Here is a 26,098-nt window from a genome sequence, read left to right on the forward strand (position 1 = left end):
AATTTAGCTAGTGCAGATAATGCTGCTGTTAAGCATCGGGTACATGTATCTCTTTGAATTAGTATTTTTGTATTATTTGGGTAAATACCTAGTAGTGCAATTTCTGGGTCATAGGGTAGTTCTATTTTTAACTTTTTGAGGAAATTCCATACTGTTTTCCAGAGTGGCTGCACCAGTTTGCATTCCCACCAAGAGTGCAAGAGCATTCTCCTTTCTCCGCATCCTTGCCAACAACTGTTGTTTCTTGTGTTGTTGATTTTAGCCATTCTGACAGGTGTGAGGTGGTATCTCATTGTGGTTTTGATTTGTATTTCCCTGATGATGAGTGATGTTGAGCATCTTTTCATGTGTCTGTTGGCCATCTGTATGTCTTCTTTGGAAAAATGTCTATTCATGTCTTCTGCCCGTTTTTTATTTGGATTATTATTATTTTTTTGGTGTTGAGTTTGATAAGTTCTTTACATATTTTGGATCCTAACGCTTTATCGGATATGCTATTTGCAAATATCTTCTCCCATTCAGTAGGTTGCCTTTCTGTTTTGTTGATGGCTTGTTTCCTTTGCTGTGTAAAAGCTTTTCATTCTGGTGTAGTCCCAATAGTTTATTTTTGTTTTTGTTTCCCTTGCCTTAGGAGACATATCTAGAAAAATGTTGCGATGGCCAGTGTCAGAGAAATTACTGCCTGTGTACTTTTCTAGGATTTTTATGGTTTCAGGTCACACGTTTAGGTCTTTAATCCATTTTGAGTTTTTGTATATGGTGTTAAAAAGTGGTCCAGTTTCATTCTTTTACATGTAGTCCATTTTCCTAGCACCATTTATTGAAGAGACTATCTCTTTCTCATTATACATTCTTGCCTCCTTTGTCATAGACTCAACCATATAAGCGTAGGTTTATTTCTGGGTTTTCTTTTTTTGTAAATTATGTTCAGTTAGCCACTGTATAGTACATCATTAGTTTTTGATGTAGCATTCAATGATTCATTAGTTGCGCATAACACCCAGTGCTCCTTACAACGCATGCTATTTCTGGGTTTTCTATTCTGTTCCATTAATCTATGTGTCTGTTTTTGTGCCAGTACCATACAGTTTATATTAATGGCTTTTTTTTTTTTAAAAGATTTTTTTTATTATTTATTTATTTGAGAGAGAGAATGAGATAGAGAGCATGAGAGGAAGGAGGTTCAGAGAGAGAAGCAGATTCCCTGCCAAGCAGGGAGCCCGATGCGGGACTCGATCCTGGGACCCCAGGATCACGACCTGAGCTGAAGGCAGTCGCTTAACCAACTGAGCCACCCAGGCACCCTATATTAATGGCTTTTAATTTTCAATATCCTTTTTTTTTTATTCTTATGTTAATCCCCATACATTACATCATTAGTTCTAGATGAAGTGTTCCATGATTCATTGTTTGTGCACAACACCCAGTGCTCCATGCAGAACGTGCCCTCCTCAATACCCACCACCAGACTAACCCATCCTCCCACCCCCCTCCCCTCTAGAACCCTGTTTGTTTTTCAGAGTCCATTGTCTCTCATGGTTCGTCTACCCCTCCGATTTCCCCCGCTTCATTCTTCCCCTCCCGCTACCTTCTTCTTCTTCTTCTTCTTTTTTTTTTTTCTTAACATATATTGCATTATTTGTTTCAGAGGTACAGATCTGAGATTCAACAGTCTTGCACAATTCACAGCGCTTACCAGAGCACATACCCTCCCCAGTGTCTATCACCCAGTCAATTTTCAATATCCTATATTGAAGCATCAAAGTAGAGTGTTACTTGATTAATATATACACATTTTTTTCAACAAAGAATAATATAATTTTATTGTAAAATATGTAATCTATATTGGGTTCTTCTATGTATTTTAAATGGTTTTTAGTTGAGTCAAAACTATTTGTGGTTGGGGCGCCTGGGTGGCTCAGTTGGTTAAGCGACTGCCTTCGGCTCAGGTCATGATCCTGGAGTCCCGGGATCGAGTCCCGCATCAGGCTCCCTGCTCAGCAGGGAGTCTGCTTCTCCCTCTGACCCTCCTCCCTCTCATGTTCTCTGTCTGTCATTCTCTCTGTCTCAAATAAATAAATAAATAAAAATCTTTAAAAAAAAAAAACAAAAAAAACCTATTTGTGGTTGGTGACTCAAACATATTAGAAATTCAAGATAAGGGGCACTTACGTGTCTCAGTCGTTAAGCATCTGACTTTGGCTCAGGTCATGGTTCCAGGGTCCTGGGATCGATCCCCACATCAGGCTCCCTGCTCAGCGGGAAGCCTGCTTCTCCCTCTCTCACTCCCCCCTGCTTGTGTTCCCTCTTGCTGTCTCTCTCTCTGTCAAAATAAATAAATAAAATCTTTAATAAAAACAATAAAATTAAAAAAAGAAATTCAAGATAACTGATGAATCATTTCACTTTTCTGACTTCAGTCTATATAAAATGATGGAATCCTTTCAAGCTCTGAAAAACCCCTGATTACCTTTATGTTGAGTTGTTATGAAAATGTAAGAAAGTGAGCTTTCTTAGGAAAATGAAGCTCTTTGAATTAGGGTGATTTGTCCAAGGTTCTAGCTTTCATCCTACTTGAGAGCAAATTATATAGAAGTCACATGCAGATTAAGTATACTGTGCTTGAATTTCATGTTTTAGGCATTTCAGTAGATAAAGAATACCATTCTCATTAAAATAATGGATCTTTATAATTTCTATGGACATTTAGCACCCTCTACTCTACTATTAATGCTATTGAGACCACAGAATATGTTTATTTTCTTTTCTTCTCTTCCACTCCTGCCTTCATCTAAATACAGTGAATAGTCTTCCACCTTGAGTCCTTCCTATGAGTCACATTCATAATTTATAGACTGGTATGTGTTTATTTTTATTTTAATGGAAAAATAGTTCTTATAAAAATAGAAATAACAACATTGGTTCTTTTTAAAATTTTATTTTATTTAAATTCAATTAGCTAACATATAGAGCATCATTAGTTTCAGATGTAGAGTTCAGTAATTCATCAGTTGCATGTAACACCCAGTGCTCATTACATCAAGTGCCCTCCTTAACTTCCGTCACCCAGTTACCCCATTCCTCCATCCACCTCCTGTCCAGCAACCCTCAGTTTCTTTCCCATAGTTAAGAGTCTCTCATGGTTTGTCTCCCTCTCTGATTTCTTCCCATTCACTTTTTCCCTCCCTTCCCCTATGATCCTCTGCATTGTTTCTTATATTCTCTTTTTTTAAGATTTTATTTATTTATTTGAGAGAGAGAGGGAGAGAGAGTGAGCACGAGTCAGGGGGAGGGGCAGATGGAGAAGCAGACTTCCTGCTGGGCGGGGAGCCCGACACGGGCCTTGATCCCAGGACCCTGAGATCATGACCTGAGCTGAAGGCAGACGCCTAACCGACTGAGCCACCCAGGCACCCCTGTTTCTTATATTCTTCATATGAGTGAAACCATATGATAATTGTCTTTCTCTGATTGACTTATTTTGCATAATAGCCTCCAGTTCCATTCATGTCAATACAAATAGTAGGTATTCATCCTTTCTGATGGCTGAGTAATATTCCATTGTGTGTGTGTATATATGTACATACACACATCACATCTTCTTTATCCATTCGTCTGTTGAAGGACATCTCAGCTCTTTCCACAGTTTGGCTACTGTGGACATTGCTGCTATGAACATTGGGGTGCAGGTGCCCCTTCAGATTGTATCTTTGGGGTAAATACCTAGTAGTGCAGTTAACAGCATTGGTTCTTAATGAAAGATTGAGAGAAAAAGATAAGCTTTTGAAACTTTGGAACAATGTGGTGAATAGGTGGAGGTGGTTTTCATTGGCGGGGATAATGTGAAAGAGTTAAGCTGACCCAGAATCATATTGCTACCAGCAATTTCTGGGTTTACAGAGTCAGTGCTTGTTTTTCCTCACCATTGTATCCCTAGCAACTAGCACAGTGCCAGGTGCACAACAGACACTCAGTAAGTATTTGTTGAATAAATAAATATTATTTTAGCTTCCTGCCAAAGGATTTGGTATCCAGAAAGGTATTGTGATAATCACTATGTGAATTTCCTCTTAAAAGAAACAAAGATACTGCTTGTTTTTGTTTCCTTTGAGACTTTAGGCTTGAAAAGTCTCTTTGATATCTAACTCTTAGATATTCTTAGATATCTAACAGTCAGAGGAAAAGTTACCCCAAAGGGGAACATTTTTGTTTGTGCTAAGTGTGGTTGGCCAGCTTTAAAACACACAAAAAGAAGTTACTAAATGAGGAAGTGTTTTTAGTCCACAGCATGAAAACAACATAGGGTAATAAAACTTTTGTAAGTAGTATTTTATATACATAGTTGCCTTATTTCCTTATGTCTTTTATAATTAGAAGATAGGCCAATGCAGTAGAAATTATAGCAAGCCATCTAGTGAGAAAGTGATTTTTGCTTATAAAGTCAGTTTTAAGTACAGTTTCTCATCGGGAATGTTGGTAAATTAACATTTTTTGGGGAGGTGGAAATTAGCTCAAAACCAGATCTTTTTTAAAAAGATACCACATACAGTGTATTTAAAGATAAAGAGAAAGTAAATTTCCACCCTTTCAAAAAAGTTTGGTACTTTATCATAAAAAAGTATTAGTAGTACCTGGAGCAGTACTGTCCAATGCAATGTACTGCAATTATGGAAATGTTCTATGTATACCTAGTACCATATAGCAGCCACTTAGCCACAGTGGCTGTTGAACACTTGAAATGTAGCCAATACAACTAACTGAATTTTTTAATCTTTTTTGTTTGTTTGTTTAAGACAATTATCATACAGTAAAATTAACTTCTTTTTGGTATATGGTTCTATGATTTCATTTTCTTAGTTTGGTGAATTTTAACACATGTATAGATTCATTTAACTACCACCACAGCCAAGACACTAATAGTCCCATCACGTCAAAAAACTCTCCTGTGCTGCCCCTTTATAGTCACTCCTTTCCCACCCCTCATCTGTTCTCCAGCTTCCTCTTTAGTTTGAATGTTTACATTTTTATTTTTTTGAAGATATTTATTTATTTGGGAAAGAGAGAGAACACAAGAAGGGGAAGGGCCAGAAGGAGAGGGAGAAACAGACTCCTCGCTGAGCAAGGAGCCTGATGTGAGGCTTGATCTCAGGACCCTGGGATCATGACCTGAGCCAAAGGCAGATGCTTAACCAACTGAGCCACCCAGGTGCCCTGTTTAAATTTTTTTTTTAAAAAACATTTTATTTATTTGAAAGAGAGAGAGAGAGTGTGTGCATGAATTGGGGGGAGGGGTAGAGGGATAGAAGCAGACTCCCGGCTGAGCAGGGAGCCCAACCCAATCCCAGGACCCTGAGATCATGACCGAGCTGAAGCGGATGCTTAACCGACTGAGCCACCCAGGTGCCCCGAGTATTAAATTTTTTAAAGTAATTTTCTTAATCAGAAAATCATTGACTTCAGTAGACTCAGAGTTTAAAAGAAAATCTCTTTAGAGATACAAAAACACAAAAGCCTTCATTTTATAGTGACTATATTTTATTGCATCTCTTTGAAAAGTATATGTCTGAACTACATGTAGTTTGGCTATACTGCAGCTTATTCATGAGAAATGTTATGTGGCATACTCCAAGATAAAATTTTTAAATTATTTTCCCACTTCTGTTTTGGATCCCTTATGCTAGTGATCTCTTCCATAACTAAGAGCAAGCTGACCAACTAGAATTATCGGTCTTAGAATCTTTTTTGTTCTATGGGTACATTTTAAGAGTCCACCAAATATCTAGCCATTGATTACCAAGCTAAAGGAAGAAATGAAAATATTAAGTTCATTAATATAAGTGAAAGATTTCACTATATAACTATTGTAGACAGTTTAAAGTGAGACTTCCTACTCAATTACTTTTTTAAGTAGACTCAACACCCAGTATGGAGCCTAATGCAGGGCCTCAACTCACGACCCTGAGATCAAGACCTGAGCTGAGATCAAGAGTCGGACACTTAACTGACTGAGCCACCCAGGCGCCCTGATTTTTAATTACTTTTAATTATATTTTGGGATTGCTTTTATTTATGGAACAAAGATTTTCACCAGGAATCTATAGTAATAATAATGCCCATATTTTTAAAAGATTTTGTCAGAGAGAGCGCACAAGCAGGGGGAGTGGCAGAGGGACAGGGAGAAGCAGGCTCCCCACTGAGCAAGGAGCCCGATGCGGGACTTGATCCCAGGACCCTAGGATCATGACCTGAGCAAAGGCAGACACTTAACCGACTGAGCCACCCAGGCATCCCAATAATGCCCATATTTTAACTGCCTTTAGAACATTAATACCCTACCGCCTCTCAAAATCAGTGGGTCTAAAACTAAATTTATCATCTTTCTTTTCCCTCCACTCTAATCTCTTAACTTCCTCCAGTTTTCCTCCTCTATCTCTGATAATAGTTAATGGCAACACCATCTATACATTGGCCCACACTGTAAACATATAAGTCATTCTAATCATCTCCTTTATTAACTATAATGTCCTTACTAGTTCTTGCCCTCCCAAATGTATGTTGGAACTGCCCCTTTTTCTTTAGCCCCAGTGTTCATGCCTTAATTCAGATCTTCTCTGTACCACTGTGCAATTGCAACAGTCTCCTGATTTTCCATCCTGTGTCACTCCATTCTTTTTTTTTTTTTTAAAGATTTTATTTATTTATTTGAGAGAGCGAGAATGAGAGAGAGAGAGAGCATATGAGAGGGAGGAGGGTCAGAGGGAGAAGCAGACTCCCTGCTGAGCAGGAAGCCCGATGTGGGACTCGATCCCGGGACTCCAGGATCATGACCTGAGCCAAAGGCAGTCGCTCAACCAACTGAGCCACCCAGGCGCCCCTGTGTCACTCCATTCTACCCCAAATGTCTCCAGAATGATTCTTCTCTAAAATGCTAATGCAATCATGTCATTCCCCTGCTTAACTTTTCCATAGACCCTATTACCAGTACGATAAATTGCAAACCATTATTGGCATAAAAGGGGCCGCATAATAAATCAGTTGCCTAATTCTCTTGCTTATGATCCTTTTTTTAAATTTTATTTTTAAGATTTTATTTATTTATTTGAGAGAGAATGAGATAGAGAGAGAGCATGAGAGGGGGGAGGGTCAGGGAGAAGCAGACTCCCTGCTGAGCAGGGAGCCCGATGCGGGACTTGATCCCGGGACTCCAGGATCATGACCTGAGCCGAAGGCAGTCGCTTAACCAACTGAGCCACCCAGGCGCCCTCGCTTATGATCTTTATCTACTTTATCCATTTGTCTGGAATTCCTGCCTCATGCGTCCTTGCTGATTTCTGTTTGTCCTTTTACATTAAGATATTATCTAAGAAGCCTTTTCTGACCCATATTCCCAGGGATGAATACATGTCTGTTTTCTGTATTTTCTGTTCTAGTATTGCTCCCTGTGACTGTCATGCTCAGCTTTGTGTCTTGAGAATCCTAGTTCCTGGCACATATAATAGGTGCTCAATAAATATTAGTTGTTCAGTGTTTACCTTTAACTCACTGCTATAAAGAACTACTTTCTTACGTATTTACTCATATGATCCTTTTAACAACCCAGCCCTAGAAGAATATAGGACATATTTCCCCATTTTTCAGATGGTAGAATTAATGAGTGTGATTTGTTATTAAGTGGAGAATTTTCAATGGAATGCAAATCTTCTGACTCCCAGCTCAGTAATTGTGTGTTTGTGTATATGTGTTTGTGTGTATGACTACATCATTAATTTTTGTAAGGTGTCAGCCAAAGATATGCGTGCAATCATGGTAGTAGTTAAATTATATACAGTAGCTGAGCTTTAGGAATCCAATCATTGTTTTTATCATTGAATCAGGTGAAACAATAAAGATGTCTTATTTTGAATAAAAGTAATACTAGGCTGTAGTAACTTAGAAGGTTATAGGAATATATGCTACAAAATCCTACAATACTACCTTTAATCATAAACTAGCATGCTTATATCTTTTCTTCCAAAGTTATCTTAACTGAACATCTTAAAATTTAAACTTCATCTCACCTTTTATTTTCTGCAGCTGATCCTGTTTCCTTTATTATCTTTTGAATTGGTAGAGTGTGAAGTATTGAAATAATTTGTGAAAGGAGATAGTAGATTTGTTTGTACTCTGTTGTGAAATTCTAGGGTGTGTTTGTCCATGTGTATGTTTCAAAAGCCTAATCAGTACTTGAGTCACATACACCTACATATAACTTTATCATTCCTATAAGTACAGAAGACATTTTCTGTTTCTTTCCAAAGAGAATAGTAAAGATGAGACCTAATAGAGAAGCTTCACTTGATTGAATTATTTGTTCCATTCTTCTTGAATGTGGTATGATGATTGCTAATTTCTCAGTTCTAGGTCATGAGATTTAATTAAACTGACTTGAAATTTTCTTCCAAAAGGTTTCACTGGAAGAAAAAAATGCAACTATTATTTATGACCCTAAACTACACACTCCAAAGACCCTACTGGAAGCTATTGATGACATGGGCTTTGATGCTATTCTCCACAATCCTAATCCTCTCTCTGTTTTAACTGAGACTGTATTTCTGACTGTTGCTGCTTCACTGGCTGTGCCATGGGACCATATCCAAAACACATTACTCAAGACCAAGGGTGTGACAGACATTAAAATTTCCCCTCAGCAAAGAACTGTAGTGGTGACAGTAATCCCTTCTATAGTGAATGCCAATCAGATAATAGAGCTGCTTCCAGATCTCAGTTTAGATACCGGAACTCTGGAGAAAAAGTCAGGAACTTGTGAAGATTACAGTATGGCTCAAGCAGGTGAAGTCATGCTGAAGATGAAAGTAGAAGGGATGACCTGCCATTCATGTACCAGCACCATTGAAGGAAAAATTGGGAAGCTGCAAGGTGTTCAGCGAATTAAAGGTAATATATCTTGTGTTATTTGTTTGTTTTGTGAGCTTAATTTTCCGTTTTGGTCGTTGAGGTTTTTGCTTTCTTCTTAAGCATGGGTTTTGAATCCACTGGACTAAAATATGTACTGCTTCATTGAAGTCTGGGATACGGTGTGCGTATACCCAGAGTGAATGTGGGTAAAATTAATGATTATAATTAAAAGTTACATGGGTCTTAAATAAGCAGAAAAGGCAGCAGGAATGGCATTTCATGGAGTTCAGAGTTTTTATTTTTTTAAAAGATATTATTTTTTTATTTGAGAGAGAGAGAGAAACAACATGAGAGGGGAGAGGGTCAGAGGGAGAAGCAGGCTCCCCACTGAGCTGGGAGCCCAATGTGGGACTCGATCCCAGGACTCTGGGATCATGACCCGAGCTGAAGGCAGTCGCTCAACCAGCTGAGCCACCCAGGCACCCCAGAGTTCAGGGTTTTTAATGCAACATGCCTGGGGTCCTCTCTACCTCTAATATATTTCTATTCAGGCATGTGGAGACTTGGAGATCATAGATATAGTGGACATATTTTTTTAGTTTTTTTCAGTCTGTGTCAATAACATTTTCTGAAAAGAACTGAAATAGCTTAAGAAAGGATACTGACAACAAAGATAGAGAAACAATTATGTGTGGTATTGATTTGGTCTACAGAATGTTTTCTGAAGTGGCCTAGGAATAATTAATATAATATTTCTCTTTTTATTAACTAGTTTCCCTGGACAACCAAGAAGCTACTATTGTTTACCAACCTCATCTTATCACAGTAGAGGAAATAAAAAAGCAGATTGAAGCTGTGGGCTTTCCAGCATTCATCAAAAAACAGCCCAAGTACCTCAAGTTGGGAGCTATTGATATAGAACGCCTAAAGAATACACCAGTCAAATCCTCAGAAGGATCACAGCAAAGGAGTCCATCATATACCAGTGATTCAACAGTCACTTTCATTATAGATGGCATGCATTGTAAATCATGTGTGTTAAATATTGAAAGTGCTTTATCTACACTCCAATATGTAAGCAGCATAGTAGTTTCTTTAGAGAATAGATCTGCCATAGTAAAGTACAATGCAAGCTCAGTCACTCCAGAAACCCTGAGAAAAGCAATAGAGGCTGTGTCACCAGGGCAATATAGAGTTAGTATTACAAGTGAAGTTGAGAGTACCTCAAACTCTCCCTCCGGCTCATCTCTTCAAAATATTCCTTTGAACATAGCTAGCCATCCTCTGACTCAAGAAACTGTGATAAACATTGATGGCATGACTTGTAATTCTTGTGTTCAGTCTATTGAGGGTGTCATATCAAAAAAGGCAGGGGTAAAATCCATACGAGTATCTCTTGCAAATGGCAATGGGACTGTTGAGTATGATCCTCTACTAACCACTCCAGAAACCTTGAGAGAAGCAATAGAAGACATGGGATTTGATGCTGCCTTGTCAGGTAATTATCACTTTTTTCTCAGATTCCCCTAATGTTTTTTATTTCCTATTTTGTATTCTTTGGCTTTCATCAATAATAAATGAGTAATAGGCACTGCAATTCCAGTTTTTAGAAGTAAGTCCTATAGAAGTAGTCAGCAATGTGTACAAAGATGCAGAATGATGTTTGCATAATTATCTGTAATATTTAAAAACTAGTAACATTAAATCATGATACATCCATATGACGAAATGCTATAGAGCCATAATAAATTACAGTACTAAAGATACTTAATACCACAGGAAAGTGTATAAGGTATCTTGTTAAATGAAAAAATAAAAGCTAAAAATCTGTATATTCTGTATGATCAAAATTTTATAAACACATATGTAAGGATTTATACTGTGTAAATGTTGTTCATATATATGAGTGGATAAAATTCCTGGCAGGACATGAACTAAAATTTTAACAGTGGTTATTATATGAGTGGTAGGATAAAGGTGATACTTATTTCCATTGTGCTTGCCTATGTGTTTTGTTTTTTGTGACAAGGATGTATGTGTACATGTATAATGGGAGAAGCAAATGCTGTTTTGACAAGAAAAAAAGGTAGAAATAAATAATAGAATTTTAACTGTAGCTTTAAATTTGGACATTCAAATGAAACTGACTCTAGAACTGCCCCAAAGTCTATTTCCTGCCAGCCCTTACCTTGAACTGAAACCAAAAATGAATATTCAATGAATTTGCCTATGGGAACTTGTTATTTTGAACTAGAATTGAACCTAGCCTCGAATTAAACTGGAAATGCCCTAATGAAATTACTTGCCGTAAATAAAACAGAAAAATTGTATAACTAATTTCCAGACAATGTTATTAACTTTTGCTATTCTGATTAGAATGAAAGATACCAAATAGCTCTATTCTTTTTTCGAGCTCACTAAAACTGAAAAGCATAAAAAATTAAACACATGCTCAAATTATTGTGGTAGATAAATGTCAGTGGAAGAGGACCCAGAGACATACTAAATATTCTTAATTTTCATACTCATGACAAATGGCAGAAATTATAGAATTCTCACTTTTTAATATAAAGATGTAGTTTGCATGCCATAAAATTCACTCTCATTTTTAAAATTTAAAAAAAAAAATTAGTTTTATTTTTTAAGAGTTTTTATTTAAAAAAAAATTTTAAACTAGTATTATTTTATTATATGCTACCCCAAGGATGGCAAATGTTAAGATGTCTGTGGGGCCATCTCCCCTATCAATTGTATCTAAGTTTCTTTCTTTTTTTTTTATGTTCAGTTAGCCAACACACAGTACATCATTAGTTTTTGATGTAGTGTTCAACGATACATTAGTTGCATATAACACCCAGTGTTCATCACCACAGGTGTCCTTCTTAATACCTATCACCTGGGTACCCCATCCCCCACCCCCTCCCTTCTGTAACCCTCAGTTTAGTTCTTGGAGTCCAGAGCCTCTCATGGTTTGTCTCCCTCTCTGATTTCTTCCCGTTCAGTTTTCCCTCCCTTCCCCTATGGTCTTCTGCGCTATTCCTTATGTTCCACATATGAGTGAAACCATATGATAATTGTTTTTCTCTGCTTGACTTATTTCACTTAGCATAACACCCTCCAGTTTCATCCATGTTGATACAAATGGTGGGTATTCATCCTTTCTGATGGCTGAGTAATATTCCATTGTATATATGAACCACATCTTCATTCATTCATCCGTTGAAGGGCGTCTTGTCTCCTTCCACAGTTTGGCTATTGTGGACATTGCAGCTATGAAAATTTGCCCTTTTAAAGTATACAATCCAGTGGTTCTTAGTATATTCAGAGTTTTACAGCCGTTTTCGCTAATTTTATAACATTTTCATCACCCCCAAAAGAAACCCCATACCCACTAGCAGTCACTCATTTCCCTTCCCTCTCCCTCAGCTCCTGTTATTTACTGTTCTGTATTTTTCTTTATGAATTTGACAACTCTAGGTACCATATAAGTGGAATCATAGAATATTTGTCCTTTTGTGTCTAACTTCTTTCATTTAGTATATTGTTTTCAAGGTAGATAAATGTTCATCTGTGTTTGTAACATATATCAATATTTCATTCCTTTTTATTGCTAAATAGTATTCCATTGTGTGTGTGTGTGTGTATACATGTATATATATGTGTATATATATGTATATATAATTCTTTTTTAAAATCAAATCTGATATCTGGCATTATTGTAAGCAAGAACCTCACAGACTTTCAGATTGGACCCCCACATTGGAATTTATCCTATTCATTTGGGTCTGTATTTTGGCAGCTTAAAGTATGGTTCACAGATCAGCAGTGGCAGCACCCTCACTGGGAGCTTGTTAGAACTAGACTCTCTGACCCACTGCATACCCATTAAATAAAAATCTACATTTTAATTTTAATAAGCTCTCCAGGTAATTCATATGCACATTAAAGTTTGAGAAGCACTGGTATAAATAATTTGCTGCAGTGACCTCTATAAATAAACTCTCTGAATTAAATCTATTTTAATATGTTTATTTAGTGCAGTGATAATATAATAATTTAAAATGGCATTTAAGAGTTTTTATATAACAGATGTGAGCAGAGTAAAAGTAACTTTCCAACAACCTCACATGGCTTCAAAGATAAACTTGAGCAATAGGAGAAATTTTGGTCAGACAAGTAAGAGTACTTGATAGTTTCTAGTACCATGTGTATCATTTACCTAGTCCTCAGGATCCATGAATGCAACATGTTCAATAACTCTTAACCATGGCTTTTACCTTAACCAACTATTGTCAAGGGCGCCAGGAATTGATTGTTCAACAAATAATTACCAGGAGCCTGTTATGTGCCCTACATCTGTTAGGGTTCATAACAAACACATTAATGGCCATGATGAATAGGTAAAAAACCTTGGCACATTGGACGTCACCATAAAAGAATTGATAGAGTTGTGACTACAGTGACCCATATTATTGGGATAAAAGGTTGATAGCAAAAGATTGCACTCTCTATTTCTGCTAGAGATCATTCAGAGTTTAAGATGCCACCAAAATGGTGGCTACCCATTTTCTGAATATGAGTGTCAATGCTGATCCTGGCCTCACAGCCTATCACCATAACCCCTTCCCAGACAGAGAGGGGCCGGCACAATTTGTCTTTATGACATACTAATCCTAGGTGGGCAGTAAAAGTTAAAGGAGATAGAGAAATATGAGGTGCTTTTTTTTCTTCATTGGTGAATTCTTTTTTTAGTTTTATTTTTAAAAAATTTAATTCAGGTGTAGTTAACATACAGTGTTACATTAGTTTCAGGTGTACAATATAGTGATTCAACACTTCCATACATTTCTCGGTGCTCATCACAAGTGCACTCCTTAATCCCCGTCACCTATTTAACCCATCCTCCAAACCCTTCTTCTGGTAACCATCTGTTTATCCTCTATAATTAAGAATCTCTTTGTTAATTTGTTTCTCTCTTTTTTGCTCATTTATTTTGTTTGTTAAATTCCACGTATGAGTAAACTCATACAGTATTTGTCTTTCTCTTATTTCCCTAATTATATTCTCTAGCTCCATCCGTGTCATTGCAAATGGCAAGATTTCATTTTTTATGGCTAAATGATATTCCTCTGTGTGTGTGTGTGTTTGTGTGTGTACATGTATATATATGCACTACACTTTCTCTATCCATTCATCAATCGATGGATAGTAGGGCTGCTTCCATAATTTGGCTATTGTAGATAATGCTGCTATAAACATTGGGGTGCGTGTCTCCCTTTGATTTAGTGTTTTTGTATTCTTTGGGTAAATACCCAGTAGTGCGATTGCTGGATCAGAGGATAGTTCTATTTTTAACTTTTTGAAGAACCTCCATAATATTTTCCAGAGTGGTTGCTCCAGTTTGCGTTCCCACCAATAGTGCAAGAGGGTTCCTTTTCCTCCACCTCCTTGCCAACACTTGCTGTTTCTTGAGTTTTTGATTTTAGCCATCCTGACAGGTGTGAGGTGATATCTCATTGTAGTTTTGATTTGTATTTCCCTGATGATCACTGATGTTGAGCATCTTTTCATGTGTCTGTTGGCCATCTGTAAGTCTTTGGAGAAATATCTGTTCAGGTCTTCTGCCCATTTTTAAATTGGATTATTTGGGTTTTTTTGTTGTTGAATTTGGTAAGGTCTTTATATATTTTGGATCCTAACCCTTTATTGGATATGTCATTTGCAAATATCTCCTCCCATTCAGTAGGTCGCCTTTTAGTTTTGTTAGTTGTTCCCTTCGCTGTGTAGAAGATTTTTATTTTGATGTAGTTCCAGTAGTTTATTGTTCTCTTGTTTCCTTTGCCTCAGGTGGCATATCTAGAAAAAAGTTGCTATGACCAGTGTCAAAGAAGTTACTGCCTGGGTTCTTTTCTAGGGTTTTTGGTTTCAGGTCTCACATTTAGGTCTTCAGTCCACTTTGAATTATTTTTGTGTATGGTATAAGAAAGTGGTCCAGTTTCATTCTTTTGCATGTAGCTGTCCAGTTTTCCCAACAGTATTTGTTGAAGAGACTGTATTTTTTCCATTGCATATTCTTGCTGCCTATGTCAAAGATTAATTGACCATATAATTGTGGGTTTATTTCTGGGCTTTCTGTTTTGTTCTATTGATCTATGTATCTATTTTTGTTCCAGCACCATACTATTTTGATTACTACAGCTTTGTGATATAACTTGATGTCTGGTATTGTGATACCTCCAGTTTTCTTTTTCTTTTTCAAGATTGCCTTGGCTATTCAGGGTTTTTTGTGTTTCTATACAAATTTTAGGATTGTTTGCTCTAGGTCTGTGAAAAATGCTATTGGTATTTTGGTAGGGATTGCATTAAGTGTGTAGGTTGCTTAGATTAAATGTGTAGTATAGACATTTTAATATTATTTGTTCTTCCAATCCAAGAGCATGCAATGTCTTTCCATTTCTTTGTTTTGTCTTCAGTTTCTTTCATCAGTGTTTTATAGCTTTCAGAGTACAGGTCTTTTATCTATTTGGTTAAGTTTATTCCTAGGTATTTTATTGTTTTTGATGCAATCGTAAATGGAATTGCTTTTTCTTTTTCTGCTGCTTCATTATTGGTGTATACCTTGATTTTGTATTCTGCAACCTTACTGAATTCATTTATCAGTTCTAGTAGTTTTTTGTGGACTCTAGGGTTTTCTATATAGTATCATCTCATCTGCAAACAGTGAAAGTTTTATTTCTTCCTTGCCATTTGGATGCCTTTTATTTCTTTTTGTTGTCTGATTGCTGTGGCTAGGACTTTCAGTACTGTGTTGAATAAAAGTGGTGAGAACAGACATCCATGTCTTGTTCCTGATCTTAGGGGAAAAACTCTGTTTTTCACCATAGAGTATGATGTTAGCTGTGGGTTTTTCATATAAAGCATTTATAATGTTGAGGTATGTTCCCTCTAAGACCTCCTTTTAGAGGGTTTTTATAATGAATGGATGTTGTAATTTGTCATGCTTTTTCTGCACCTATTGAAATGATATGTTTTTTTCTTTCTTTCTTTTTTTTTTTTTTTTGATGTGATGTATCATGTTGATTGATTTACAAATACTGAACCACCCTTGCATGGGAGGTACTTTTTATCATGACCGTCAATCTCATCATTCTCTTAAAAAGATATAGAATATATGAAGTTAAGTCTTCAGTAACCAATTAAGAAAAAACTCAAATTCTTTTCCTTTCTTGTAACTTTATTTTTAATTTCAAACTTATAGAAAAGCTGCAAGAGTAATACAAAGAATTCCTGTTTACCAGTTTCTCTCAGATTCCCTCATTTTTAGTATTTTACCACATTTGCCTTATCATTCTCTCTGTTGACAGACATACACACACAGATGCACACACACTAACTTTTTCTGAATCATTTGAGAGTACGTTGCAGAAATGATGTTTTTGATTCTTTTTAATCCATTTTATGATTATGTATTTATTCTTCATATTACTTCAGACACCGAACCCACCAGTTTTGAGGATGGAGATCGGACACCCTTTCTTGAAATTTTTGGAATCTTTTCTGATTGTTGCCTCAAGTGCAGGAAAGTCAACCTTCCTTCCTTTTGAATTCACTTAAGCATAGGTAGTGTTGCTACAGCCTATAGAAAATCTACTTGAAGAAAAGTACTCATTTAATTCAGTGTGGTAGCTTAACAGCTGCACTGCTTCTGTGGAAGATGGAAGCTTTTGCTCTTCTGGTTGCCACACTCGCTGGCGTAAAGAACACAATTTTATGGATCTTTGTTGAGAGGTCATGCTAAGGTAGCTAAAAGGGACTACCTCTATGACTTATTTTAATTTAGTACTGAACTTCTGGAGTGTGAAAATTGCAGATTGTATTATGGGTTATCTCTGGTACCTCAAATCACTGAATACTAGAACAGGACATCAAGTAATTAGCAGTATAAACTTTTTTTCAGTGTCTAATTTCAAAATTAAGTCTTGATAATAATTATGAGAGAAAGAAGTAAGCTCCTGGATGGGTTTAAATATTGTATGTTTTCTTTTTTTTTTAAGATTTTATTTATTTATTTATTTGAGAGAATGAGAAAGAGAGCGAGAGAGCATGAGAAGGGGGAGGGTCAGAGGGAGAAGCAGACCCCAGCCGAGCAGGGAGCCCCATGCGGGACTCGATCCTGGGACTCGATCCTGGGACTCCAGGATCATGACCCAAGCCGAAGGCAGTCGCCTAACCAACTGAGCCACCCAGGCGCCCATAAATAATGTATTTTTTCAAAGCCACAGCTATTTCCTTTGGGCAAATGAGCTTCCTTTTTGAATTCTTTAAGATAACAGTAGTATTTGGTAAATTTTACCATCTATTTCCTAATAATGCTCTCATAATCTGAATGAAGAAGTATAGTTTTCTAAATTGCTTTTCTTAAGATCAGAGACTGACTGATTTTGGAATTGGGAGTATCTAGTCAATTGTGATCAGTGTCTTTTGCTGTAACCCAGATTGGCTATAGTGCCATCACCTGGAAGAGTTGTGGAAATGCAGAATCTCAGGCCCCATCCTAAATGTCCTGAACCATAATCTTCATTTCAACAAAATCCCTCAGGTTGTTGTATGTGCATTAAAATTTAAGAGCTATTATACTGATTTGGGAAGTCTAGGTCATTATTTATGAATTAAATGATCAGGCTTTTGTTAAAGTTTCTACAAAAGATGCCCTCTCTAGCATCCTGAAAACCAGCTCTGATGCAGGGATTCCTCTATGGGTTAGCCAAATAGACCTGAACCAGTTTTAACAAGTTAGGTGCCTGAAAATTTCCACATCACCTCTTCACCTCCTTATCTCTGCAAGAGAGTATAAAATCTTTAGCTTTGCAAGTGCATAGATCTGCTAGAGAGGATAACTTCTCCCTTCTTGGAGGTGATTAATACTGCAGTGGATAAACTAAAACAGAATGGCAGATTTTCTGAGACTGCAGGGGAACTTCTGGATGATAGGAGATTCCCATTGTTCCACAGTGCATAAACATTCTCTGGAGAAATTTTCCAAATATCCCTTTTATTATTTTATTTTATTTTATTTTATTTTATTTTATTTTTTTAGAGTGTGTGCCCATGCACACGCGGCGGTGGGGAGGGGCAGAGGTAGAGGCAGAAGGAGAATCTTAAGCAGGTTCCAAACCCAGCACAGAGCCTGACATGGGGCTCAATCTTACGACCCTGAGATCATGACCTGAGCCAAAATCAAGAGTCAGACCCTTAACCGACTGAGCCACCCAGGCACCCCCCAAATATTCCTTTGTACAGAACAAAGATTATTGCTGACTTACTCCTTACCTTTTCTTCCATTATCCACAAAGACATTTTAATGTAAAAATATACTATATATTAGTATTAGTGTTTAAATTCAAACAATACAGAAGTGTCTATAGAGAAAATGTGTTCATCTGTTTGTCATTCTATTCCTGCCTTAACCCCATTCCTCAGAAATAGCCACCATTAATATTTTGACTTTCTCATACATGGTCTCATATATACATATACACAATTTTTAAAATTTATATATATATATTTTTTAGATTTTATTTGAGAGAGAGTGCATGCGAGAGAGAGTGTGTGTGAGAGAGAGACAGAGAGCGCAAGTGGGGGGTAGGCAGAGGGAGAGGAAGAAGCAGGCTCCTCACTGAGCAGAGAGCCCGACACGGGGCTCGATCCTAGGACCCCGGGATCATGACCTGAGCCGAAGGCAGATGCTTAACCGACAGCCACCCAGGCACCCTTACACAAAAAATTTTTAAATGACATCATACTGCAATGCTGTTTTATAAATTGATTTCTGTTCTCTTTACTATATCATGAATTCGTTTAATGCCAGTATGCAAATCATTAACATAATGATAAAAATTCATTATAAAAATAAGAGCTATCCATCAACAAACTATTCTCTACCTGGGGTTTGCAATAGAGAAAATAACTAGAAGAACTTGGTATAACCAAAGTTTTGTTTATTCAGTTAGTTCAGATTTTCCAGAGAACTGGGATGGGCAGCATTGAAATTTGAAGTCACTTTCTGGAAAGTGTAAAAAAGCAGTGCCGAGAGCTCTAGGTCCATGCTGGTTTTAAAGGAATGGATTGACAGTACCTGGAGGTGTGGATTGTGATGAATGGCAAGGATGCAGCTGAAGAATACCTCAAATGAAAAGACTCTTTCCCTGTCCACCAGATACAAATGAGCCATTTGTAATAATAGCTCAGACATCATCGGAAATGCCGCTTTTGACTTCAACTAATGAATTTTATACTAAAATGATGACACCAATTCACGACGTGGAGGCAAAGACTTCATCTAAGTGTTACATCCAGGTCACTGGTATGACTTGTGCTTCCTGTGTAGCAAACATTGAACGGAATTTAAGACGAGAAGAAGGTAAGACACTCTTGGAGCCTGTTATCTTGTGTATTGATTTGAGGACTCTGTCCTTGTTGTTCTCTTAGGTGTTTCATAACCATTTTTGTGGTTCTTGCCAAGGCCTTAGGAAGTCCTGCATATGAGTAATGTGCAGGACAACCTTGACTTTCTGACAGCCAGTTTTTGTGTTTTGTTCCCAAGTTTCTATCTTGTTTACCTCATGATTACATTTTAATATCAATGAAATTTGTAGGAAAATAGAAGGAAGTATATAAGGTTACTATTCTCTATGGCCTTGGTTGCAATGCATTTTAAGAAACATACAAATTTTCTGATAAAGCTATGCTTAAAACTAATAACCACAGTCCATAAGTTTCAATATTACTGTACCTGGACCAAGAACCAGACCAAAACCAAGTTTGTTTAGAATTATATTATTCTCTTCCAACAGTTTGATCACTGATCTTTGCTTGTAGTAAAAATGTTAAAAAGTTACTCAGTATCGTGTATAAAATTTAACTCTAGGTCACAAAATCTTAGAAAATTTACAGCATACTTTTTTTTTATTCAGTTATACTCAAATGTTTTACCTTGTAAGTTTGCATTCATATTAATAGACTTCACACTGTGGCATAATTTGTAACCATAGAGAAATACAGTTATGTTTAATGAGACTGAAATCATAGGTTTGGTACTAGCTCCAGGGTCTTAAATAATACATGCCCTTAGTCACGAGGGCCAAAGAAGTAAGATTAGTATCAGTTTATCCCCTCTATATTGTGTTATTATAACTAAAAGTATATAATAATAATAATATAGCCCTGAGGTCCATAGGCCTTATATATAAAGGCCTTATATATACCATACACAGACACACACATACATACACACATACATACATACATACACACACACATACCTTACCTTATATATACAGGCCAGAAAATTATAACAAAGTGTATGTTATACAGAGCCATCTTCAGTTATTACTTATCTGCAGTGTGTCATTTTTGCATGTCATTTCAGTCTCCAATATATCTAATTAGAATGCAGTTGAGGCTGAAGCTTATATTACACTTTGAATGATTAAAAGGGGAAAGGAGGGAGGTTACAAACAAATGAAAGCAAAATAAGTTTGTAAGGTTCCTGTTTAATTTTAGAACCAACTATTTTTTGGCAATTCAGAAATAGCCTTTTTCATGAGACAAGCAATGCCTATGCCAATCATGAATCTTTTTTAAAAAAAATCCATTGTGCTGATTGATCCTTCCAGTTGCTTCCTACTCTCCCCTTTACCACCTCTTTACCCAATTAGGAAAACCACTGGCCCAGCTGGGGTTACTATATTCACTTTTTTAAAAAAACTAAGTAACACTGGTTGTCTCTTAGTTTTGTTTGCATTATATTTTTAAAAATGAATAGAGTTTCTCTTATAGTTTGAAGTAAGAGTTTAAAAAGTTATCCATAATTTATGTAAGTATGAAACCTATTTTTGAGAGTCAAATTTTCCCTTCTATTTCTGTTTGGCTATAGATTACATCCAAATGAAGCAAAAAGATTTTTTCTACTTTCTCTGTACCCTACTTTTATTACTGATGCTTTCCTATGAACTGGTCCTCTGAATTATTTGGTATCCACAAAGCCCAGAATGTAAGCATTTTATATAGAAAACTTAGATTATATAGGTACTTTGTTTTCTTATTAAAAACTCTTATTAAGTTAATGTTCTTTTCTTTTCTTTTCTTTTTATCCAACCGCAGAGTTAACCTATGAACTGTTGATCCCCATTCCGTCAGGTAGTCACCAAGTACCATAGATTACCAGAAAGAGCTGACACTTCTGCTCTGCAGAATTAATTTTCTTCCTGGCAATGTCAGCCATAGCTGGCCTAGAGAAGTAGGATGGTTGTTAATAAAAGGCTTGTGCTAGAGAACAGGATGACTGTGACAAAATGAACTCCTTTGTTTTGTTAACAAGCTGGATGGCACTTTTGCCCCCTATGAATAAGAGCACTTTATATTAGTGTGTGCCAGACAGTAAAATTTGATAATTGTAAGAAATGACTATTATTTGATTATGTTATAATGTACATGTTGGTACGTTCTTGGATTCTTTGCTGTAACTGCAGTGATTTCCTTAAGTGCATGAGTTCCTTTCTCTAGGTCCCTGTCCTATTAGTTTCTACAAATGCTTTAAAATATTTACACAATAAGTTCTCAACCTATTGCAGTTCATGGGTCTTACTTGGATCCCAATTCAAAAAAACAAACTGTGTTAGGCAAACTAATAAACAATTTTAAGACAATTCTGGAAATATGAATTCTGCCTGGATATTTGGTGATATTGAAGAATTATTTTAGGTGTGGTAATGGTATTATGGGTATTTTTTTTAAGAGAAGAGTCTATCTTTTAGAGATATGTATTTAAATATTTACATATGAAATGATATATTATCTAGGTTTTGCTTCAAAATAATCAGGATAGAGTGCAGGAAGTAAGAGGATAGGAATTTAGATGAAACAAGATCAGCCCCAGTACTAATTTTTTTTAAACATTTATTTATTTATTTTAGAGAAAGAGAGAAGGAATGGGGGGAAGGGGCAGAAGGAGCGGGAGAGAGAGAATCCTTAAAGCAGATTCCCCGCTGAACACGGAGCCCAGTTTGGGGCTTGATCCCAGGACCCCTGAGATCTTGACCTGAGCCAAAATCAAGAGTTGGCCGCCTAACCTACTGAGCCACCCAGGCATCCCCAGACCCAGTATTATTGATAATTGTTGAAACTGGGCGATGCTTGTATCAAGTTTATTGTGTTGTTCTCTCTTTTGGGTATATATAATTGAAAATTTCCATAATAAAACGTTTAAGAAACTAAGGCCCCCATTCAAATAGTTTTGTTTGGTTTGGGTTCAAGACTGTGTAAAAATTAAGTTACAAATTTCTTTAGGTTCACTTTAATCTTTTACAAATGAAAAATAAACTAATAACATTACTCTTTTTATAAGGATATTATCTCAATTGTTTTTCTTATCAATGTTTCTAGGAATATATTCTGTACTTGTGGCTCTGATGGCTGGCAAGGCAGAAGTAAGGTATAATCCTGCTGTTCTACAACCCCCAATGATAGCTGAGTTCATCCGAGAGCTCGGATTTGGAGCCACTATGATAGAAAATGCTGATGAAGGAGATGGTGTTTTGGAACTTGTTGTAAGTAAGCATTTTTGTGTGATTAATAAAATTTCCAGGAAAAACTTAGGGAGGATTCAGAAAATAGTTCCAAAGATATTTAAGGGTTGGGAAAATAAGACATAAAAGGAAAATGAAGGAAACTGGAAAATAGAAGGATAAGATACGACTTAATGGTGGCCTTTAAGCATGGAGTGTAAAAGATAATCATATCTATATTAAGAACCAAAAAAGAAGATTTAGGTTTGAATAAATAAATGAAAATCAACTTTTAAAATATAGTATGATTCCTACCTAGTAGCATAGAAAACAATAAATTTCAGATGCATCGAAGACTTAAATTTTATAGATGAAGCCATAAAACCAGGTGTAAGGCATATTGGTTTAAAATGGTCATTTTCTCCAATTTAGCAAATTGAGTTTTATTTGTATAACTTAAACAATTAAAACAAAAAACTTAATACTGTACCAAAATTAGTTCCAGCTCAACCAAAAATCTGAATGTAAAAAAACATGAAATTACTAGGAGAAATATTTAGAGCTCTTTTCCCCAGTATTTAATTATAAAAACATGAGACATAAGGAAAGTCAAAAGAATTGTACAGTGGACACCCTTATACCCACCACCTTGATTCTCCATTAACATTTTAGTGTATTTGTTTTACTATACATAAGTCTGTTAATCCATTGTGTAAATAATTTTAGACCCACAAAGTTGCAAAACTAGTAGAGAATTTCTATGAAGCTTCTACCCAGCTTTTCCCAATAATAACATCTAATCTATCACTTAAAAAATAATATTAGAGTGGAAATGGCCTTTCTAACTATCATACAAAACCAATAAAAGAAAAGATTGATAAATTCATGTACATAAAAATTTCTTTTTGGAACGGGGCACCTGGGTGGCTCAGTCGTTAAGCGTCTGCCTTCGGCTCGGGTCATGATCCCAGGGTCCTGGGATCAAGCCCCGCATCAGGCTCTCTGCTAGGCAGGAAGCCTGCTTTTCCCTCTCCCACTTCCCCTGCTTGTGTTCCCTCTCTCGCTGTCTCTCTCTCTGTCAAATAAATAAATAAAATCTTTAAAAAAAATTTAAAAAAATTTTCTTTTTGGAAGGAAAACACAATAAACAAAGTCAAGACAAGTAGATTGAATTTATTTCTTATCATAGATGAAGGTTAATTTTCTTAATATATGAAGAGGTATTATCAATCAATAAGAAAAGAAACAACCCAAAAGAGAGATAGTAAAGGATATGAACTGACAATTTACAGAAAATCCAAAATGTTACCACTTTAAACATAAGAAAAGATGTTCACCCTCACTTTTAATAAGAATAAAGCAAATTAAAACTACATCAAAATGCCATTTTTCACCTATTAGATTGGTAAAGATAATACACAATTTTGTTAACACTGTGTTTGTGATCTCTTATGTATTGCTGGTCGAGAGCCAATTGATACAGGCTCTCAGCAGGGGAATTTGGCAATGTCTATCAAAAGTAAAATTGCACATGCCCTTTGCTTTAGAAGTTCTACTCACAGGAAGTTATCCAACAGACATAGTTGCATATGTATGAAATGACATACTATGTTCATTATAGTATTTATTTTATTTTATTTTTTATTATAGCAAAAGATAAGAAAAAAACCAAAATGTTAATCACTGGGGACTAGATACATAAATTATAATACGTCCATATAGTAGGATACTAAGCAGATTTTAAAAAGAATGGGTGGGTTTTTATTTTTATTTATTTATTTAAAAATTTTTTTTAAAGATTTTATTTTTATTTATTTATTTTAAAGATTTTATTTATTTATTTGACACAGAGAGAGAAACAGCTAGAGAGGGAACACAAGCAGGGGGAGCAACAGAGGGAGAAGGAGAAGCAGGCTCCTGGCCAAGCAGGGAGCCTGATGTGGGGCTTGATGTGGGGCTCGATCCCAGGACCCTGGGATCATGACCTGAGCCGAAGGCAGATGCTTAACTGACTGAGCCACTCAGGTGCCCCCAAAAGATTTTATTTTATTTAATTAATTTATTTTTTATTCTTATGTTAACCCCCATACATTACATCATTAGTTTTAGATGAAGTGTTCCATGATTCATTGTTTGTGCATAAAACCCAGTGCTCCATGCAGAATGTGCCCTCCTCAATACCCAACACCAGGCTAACCCATCCTCCCACCCCGCTCCCCTCTAGAACCCTCAGTTTGTTTTTCAGAGTCCATCGTCTCTCATGGTTCGTCTACCCCTCTGATTTCCCCTGCTTCATTCTTCCCCTCCTGCTACCTTCTTCTTCTTTTTTTTTTCTTAACATATATTGCATTATTTGTTTCAGAGGTACAGATCTGAGATTCAACAGTCTTGCACAATTCACAGCGCTTACCAGAGCACATACCCTCCCCAGTGTCTATCACCCAGTCACCCCATCCCTCCCACCCCACCCCCCACTCCAGCAACCCTCAGTTTGTTTCCTGAGATTAAGAATTCCTCATATCAGTGAGGTCATATGATACATGTCTTTCTCTGTTTGACTTATTTCACTCAACATAATACCCTCCAGTTCCATCCACGTCGTTGCAAATGGCAAGATCTCATTCCTTTTGATGGCTGCATAATATTCCATTTTATGTATATACCACATCTTCTTTATCTATTCATCTGTCGAAGGACATCTTGGCTCTTTCCACAGTTTGGCTATTGTGGACATTGCTGCTATAAACATCGGGGTGCACGTACCCTTTCGGATCCCTACTTTTGTATCTTTGGGGTAAATATCCAGTAGTGCAATTGCTGGATCATATGGTAGCTCTATTTTCAACTTTTTGAGGAACCTCCACACTGTTTTCCAGAGTGGCTGCACCAGCTTGCATTCCCACCAACAGTGTAGGAGGGTTCCCCTTTCTCTGCCAACATCTGTCGTTTCCTGACTTGTTAATTTTAGCCATTCTGACTGGTGTGAGGTGGTATCTCATTGAGGTTTTGATTTGGATTTCCCTGATGCCGAGCGATGTTGAGCACTTTTTCATGTGTCTGTTGGCCATTTGGATGTCTTCTTTGGAAAAATGTCTGTTCATGTCTTTGCCCATTTCTTGATTGGATTCTTTGTTCTTTGGGTGTTCAGTTTGATGAGTTCTTTATAGATTTTGGATACTAGCCCTTTATCTGATATGTCATTTGCAAATATCTTCTCCCATTCTGTCGGTTGTCTTTTGGTTTTGTTGACTGTTTCCTTTGCTTTGCAAAAGCTTTTTATCTTGATGAAGTCCCAATAGTTCATTTTTGCCCTTGCTTCCCTTGCCTTTGGCGATGTTTCTAGGAAGAAGTTGCTTTGGCTGAGGTCGAAGAGGTTGGTGCCTGTGTTCTCCTTTAGGATTTTGATGGACTCCTGTCTCACATTGAGGTCTTTCACCCATTTGGAGTCTATTTTTGTGGGTGCTGTAAGGAAATGGTCCAGTTTCATTCTTCTGCATGTGGCTGTCCAATTTTCCCAACACCATTTGTTGAAGAGACTGTCTTTGAAAAAAAAAAAAAAAAAACCTGCTTTGTCAAAGATGAGTTGACCATACAGTTGAGGGTCCATTTCTGGGCTCTCTATTCTGTTCCATTGATCT

The 26,098-nt window shown here is 36.7% G+C and overlaps 1 protein-coding gene across 2 annotated transcripts in view; it reads left to right on the top strand.

The window, feature by feature from the left end:
- Window positions 1-26,098, top strand: part of ATP7A (ATPase copper transporting alpha) — a 158,660-nt gene that overhangs the window by 81,800 nt on the left and 50,762 nt on the right. For both annotated transcript variants that reach the window (XM_035028792.1, XM_035028793.1), the window contains 4 exons: window positions 8,445-8,934; window positions 9,668-10,393; window positions 19,112-19,315; window positions 22,339-22,502. In XM_035028792.1, coding sequence (XP_034884683.1) covers window positions 8,445-8,934; window positions 9,668-10,393; window positions 19,112-19,315; window positions 22,339-22,502 — 1,584 coding nt within the window. The remainder of the gene's footprint in view (window positions 1-8,444; window positions 8,935-9,667; window positions 10,394-19,111; window positions 19,316-22,338; window positions 22,503-26,098) is intronic.

The sequence above is a fragment of the Mirounga leonina genome, unplaced genomic scaffold, assembly GCF_011800145.1.
Source record: "Mirounga leonina isolate KUSES-001 unplaced genomic scaffold, KU_Mleo_1.0 Mir_204, whole genome shotgun sequence".
NCBI classification, from domain to species: domain Eukaryota; kingdom Metazoa; phylum Chordata; class Mammalia; order Carnivora; family Phocidae; genus Mirounga; species Mirounga leonina.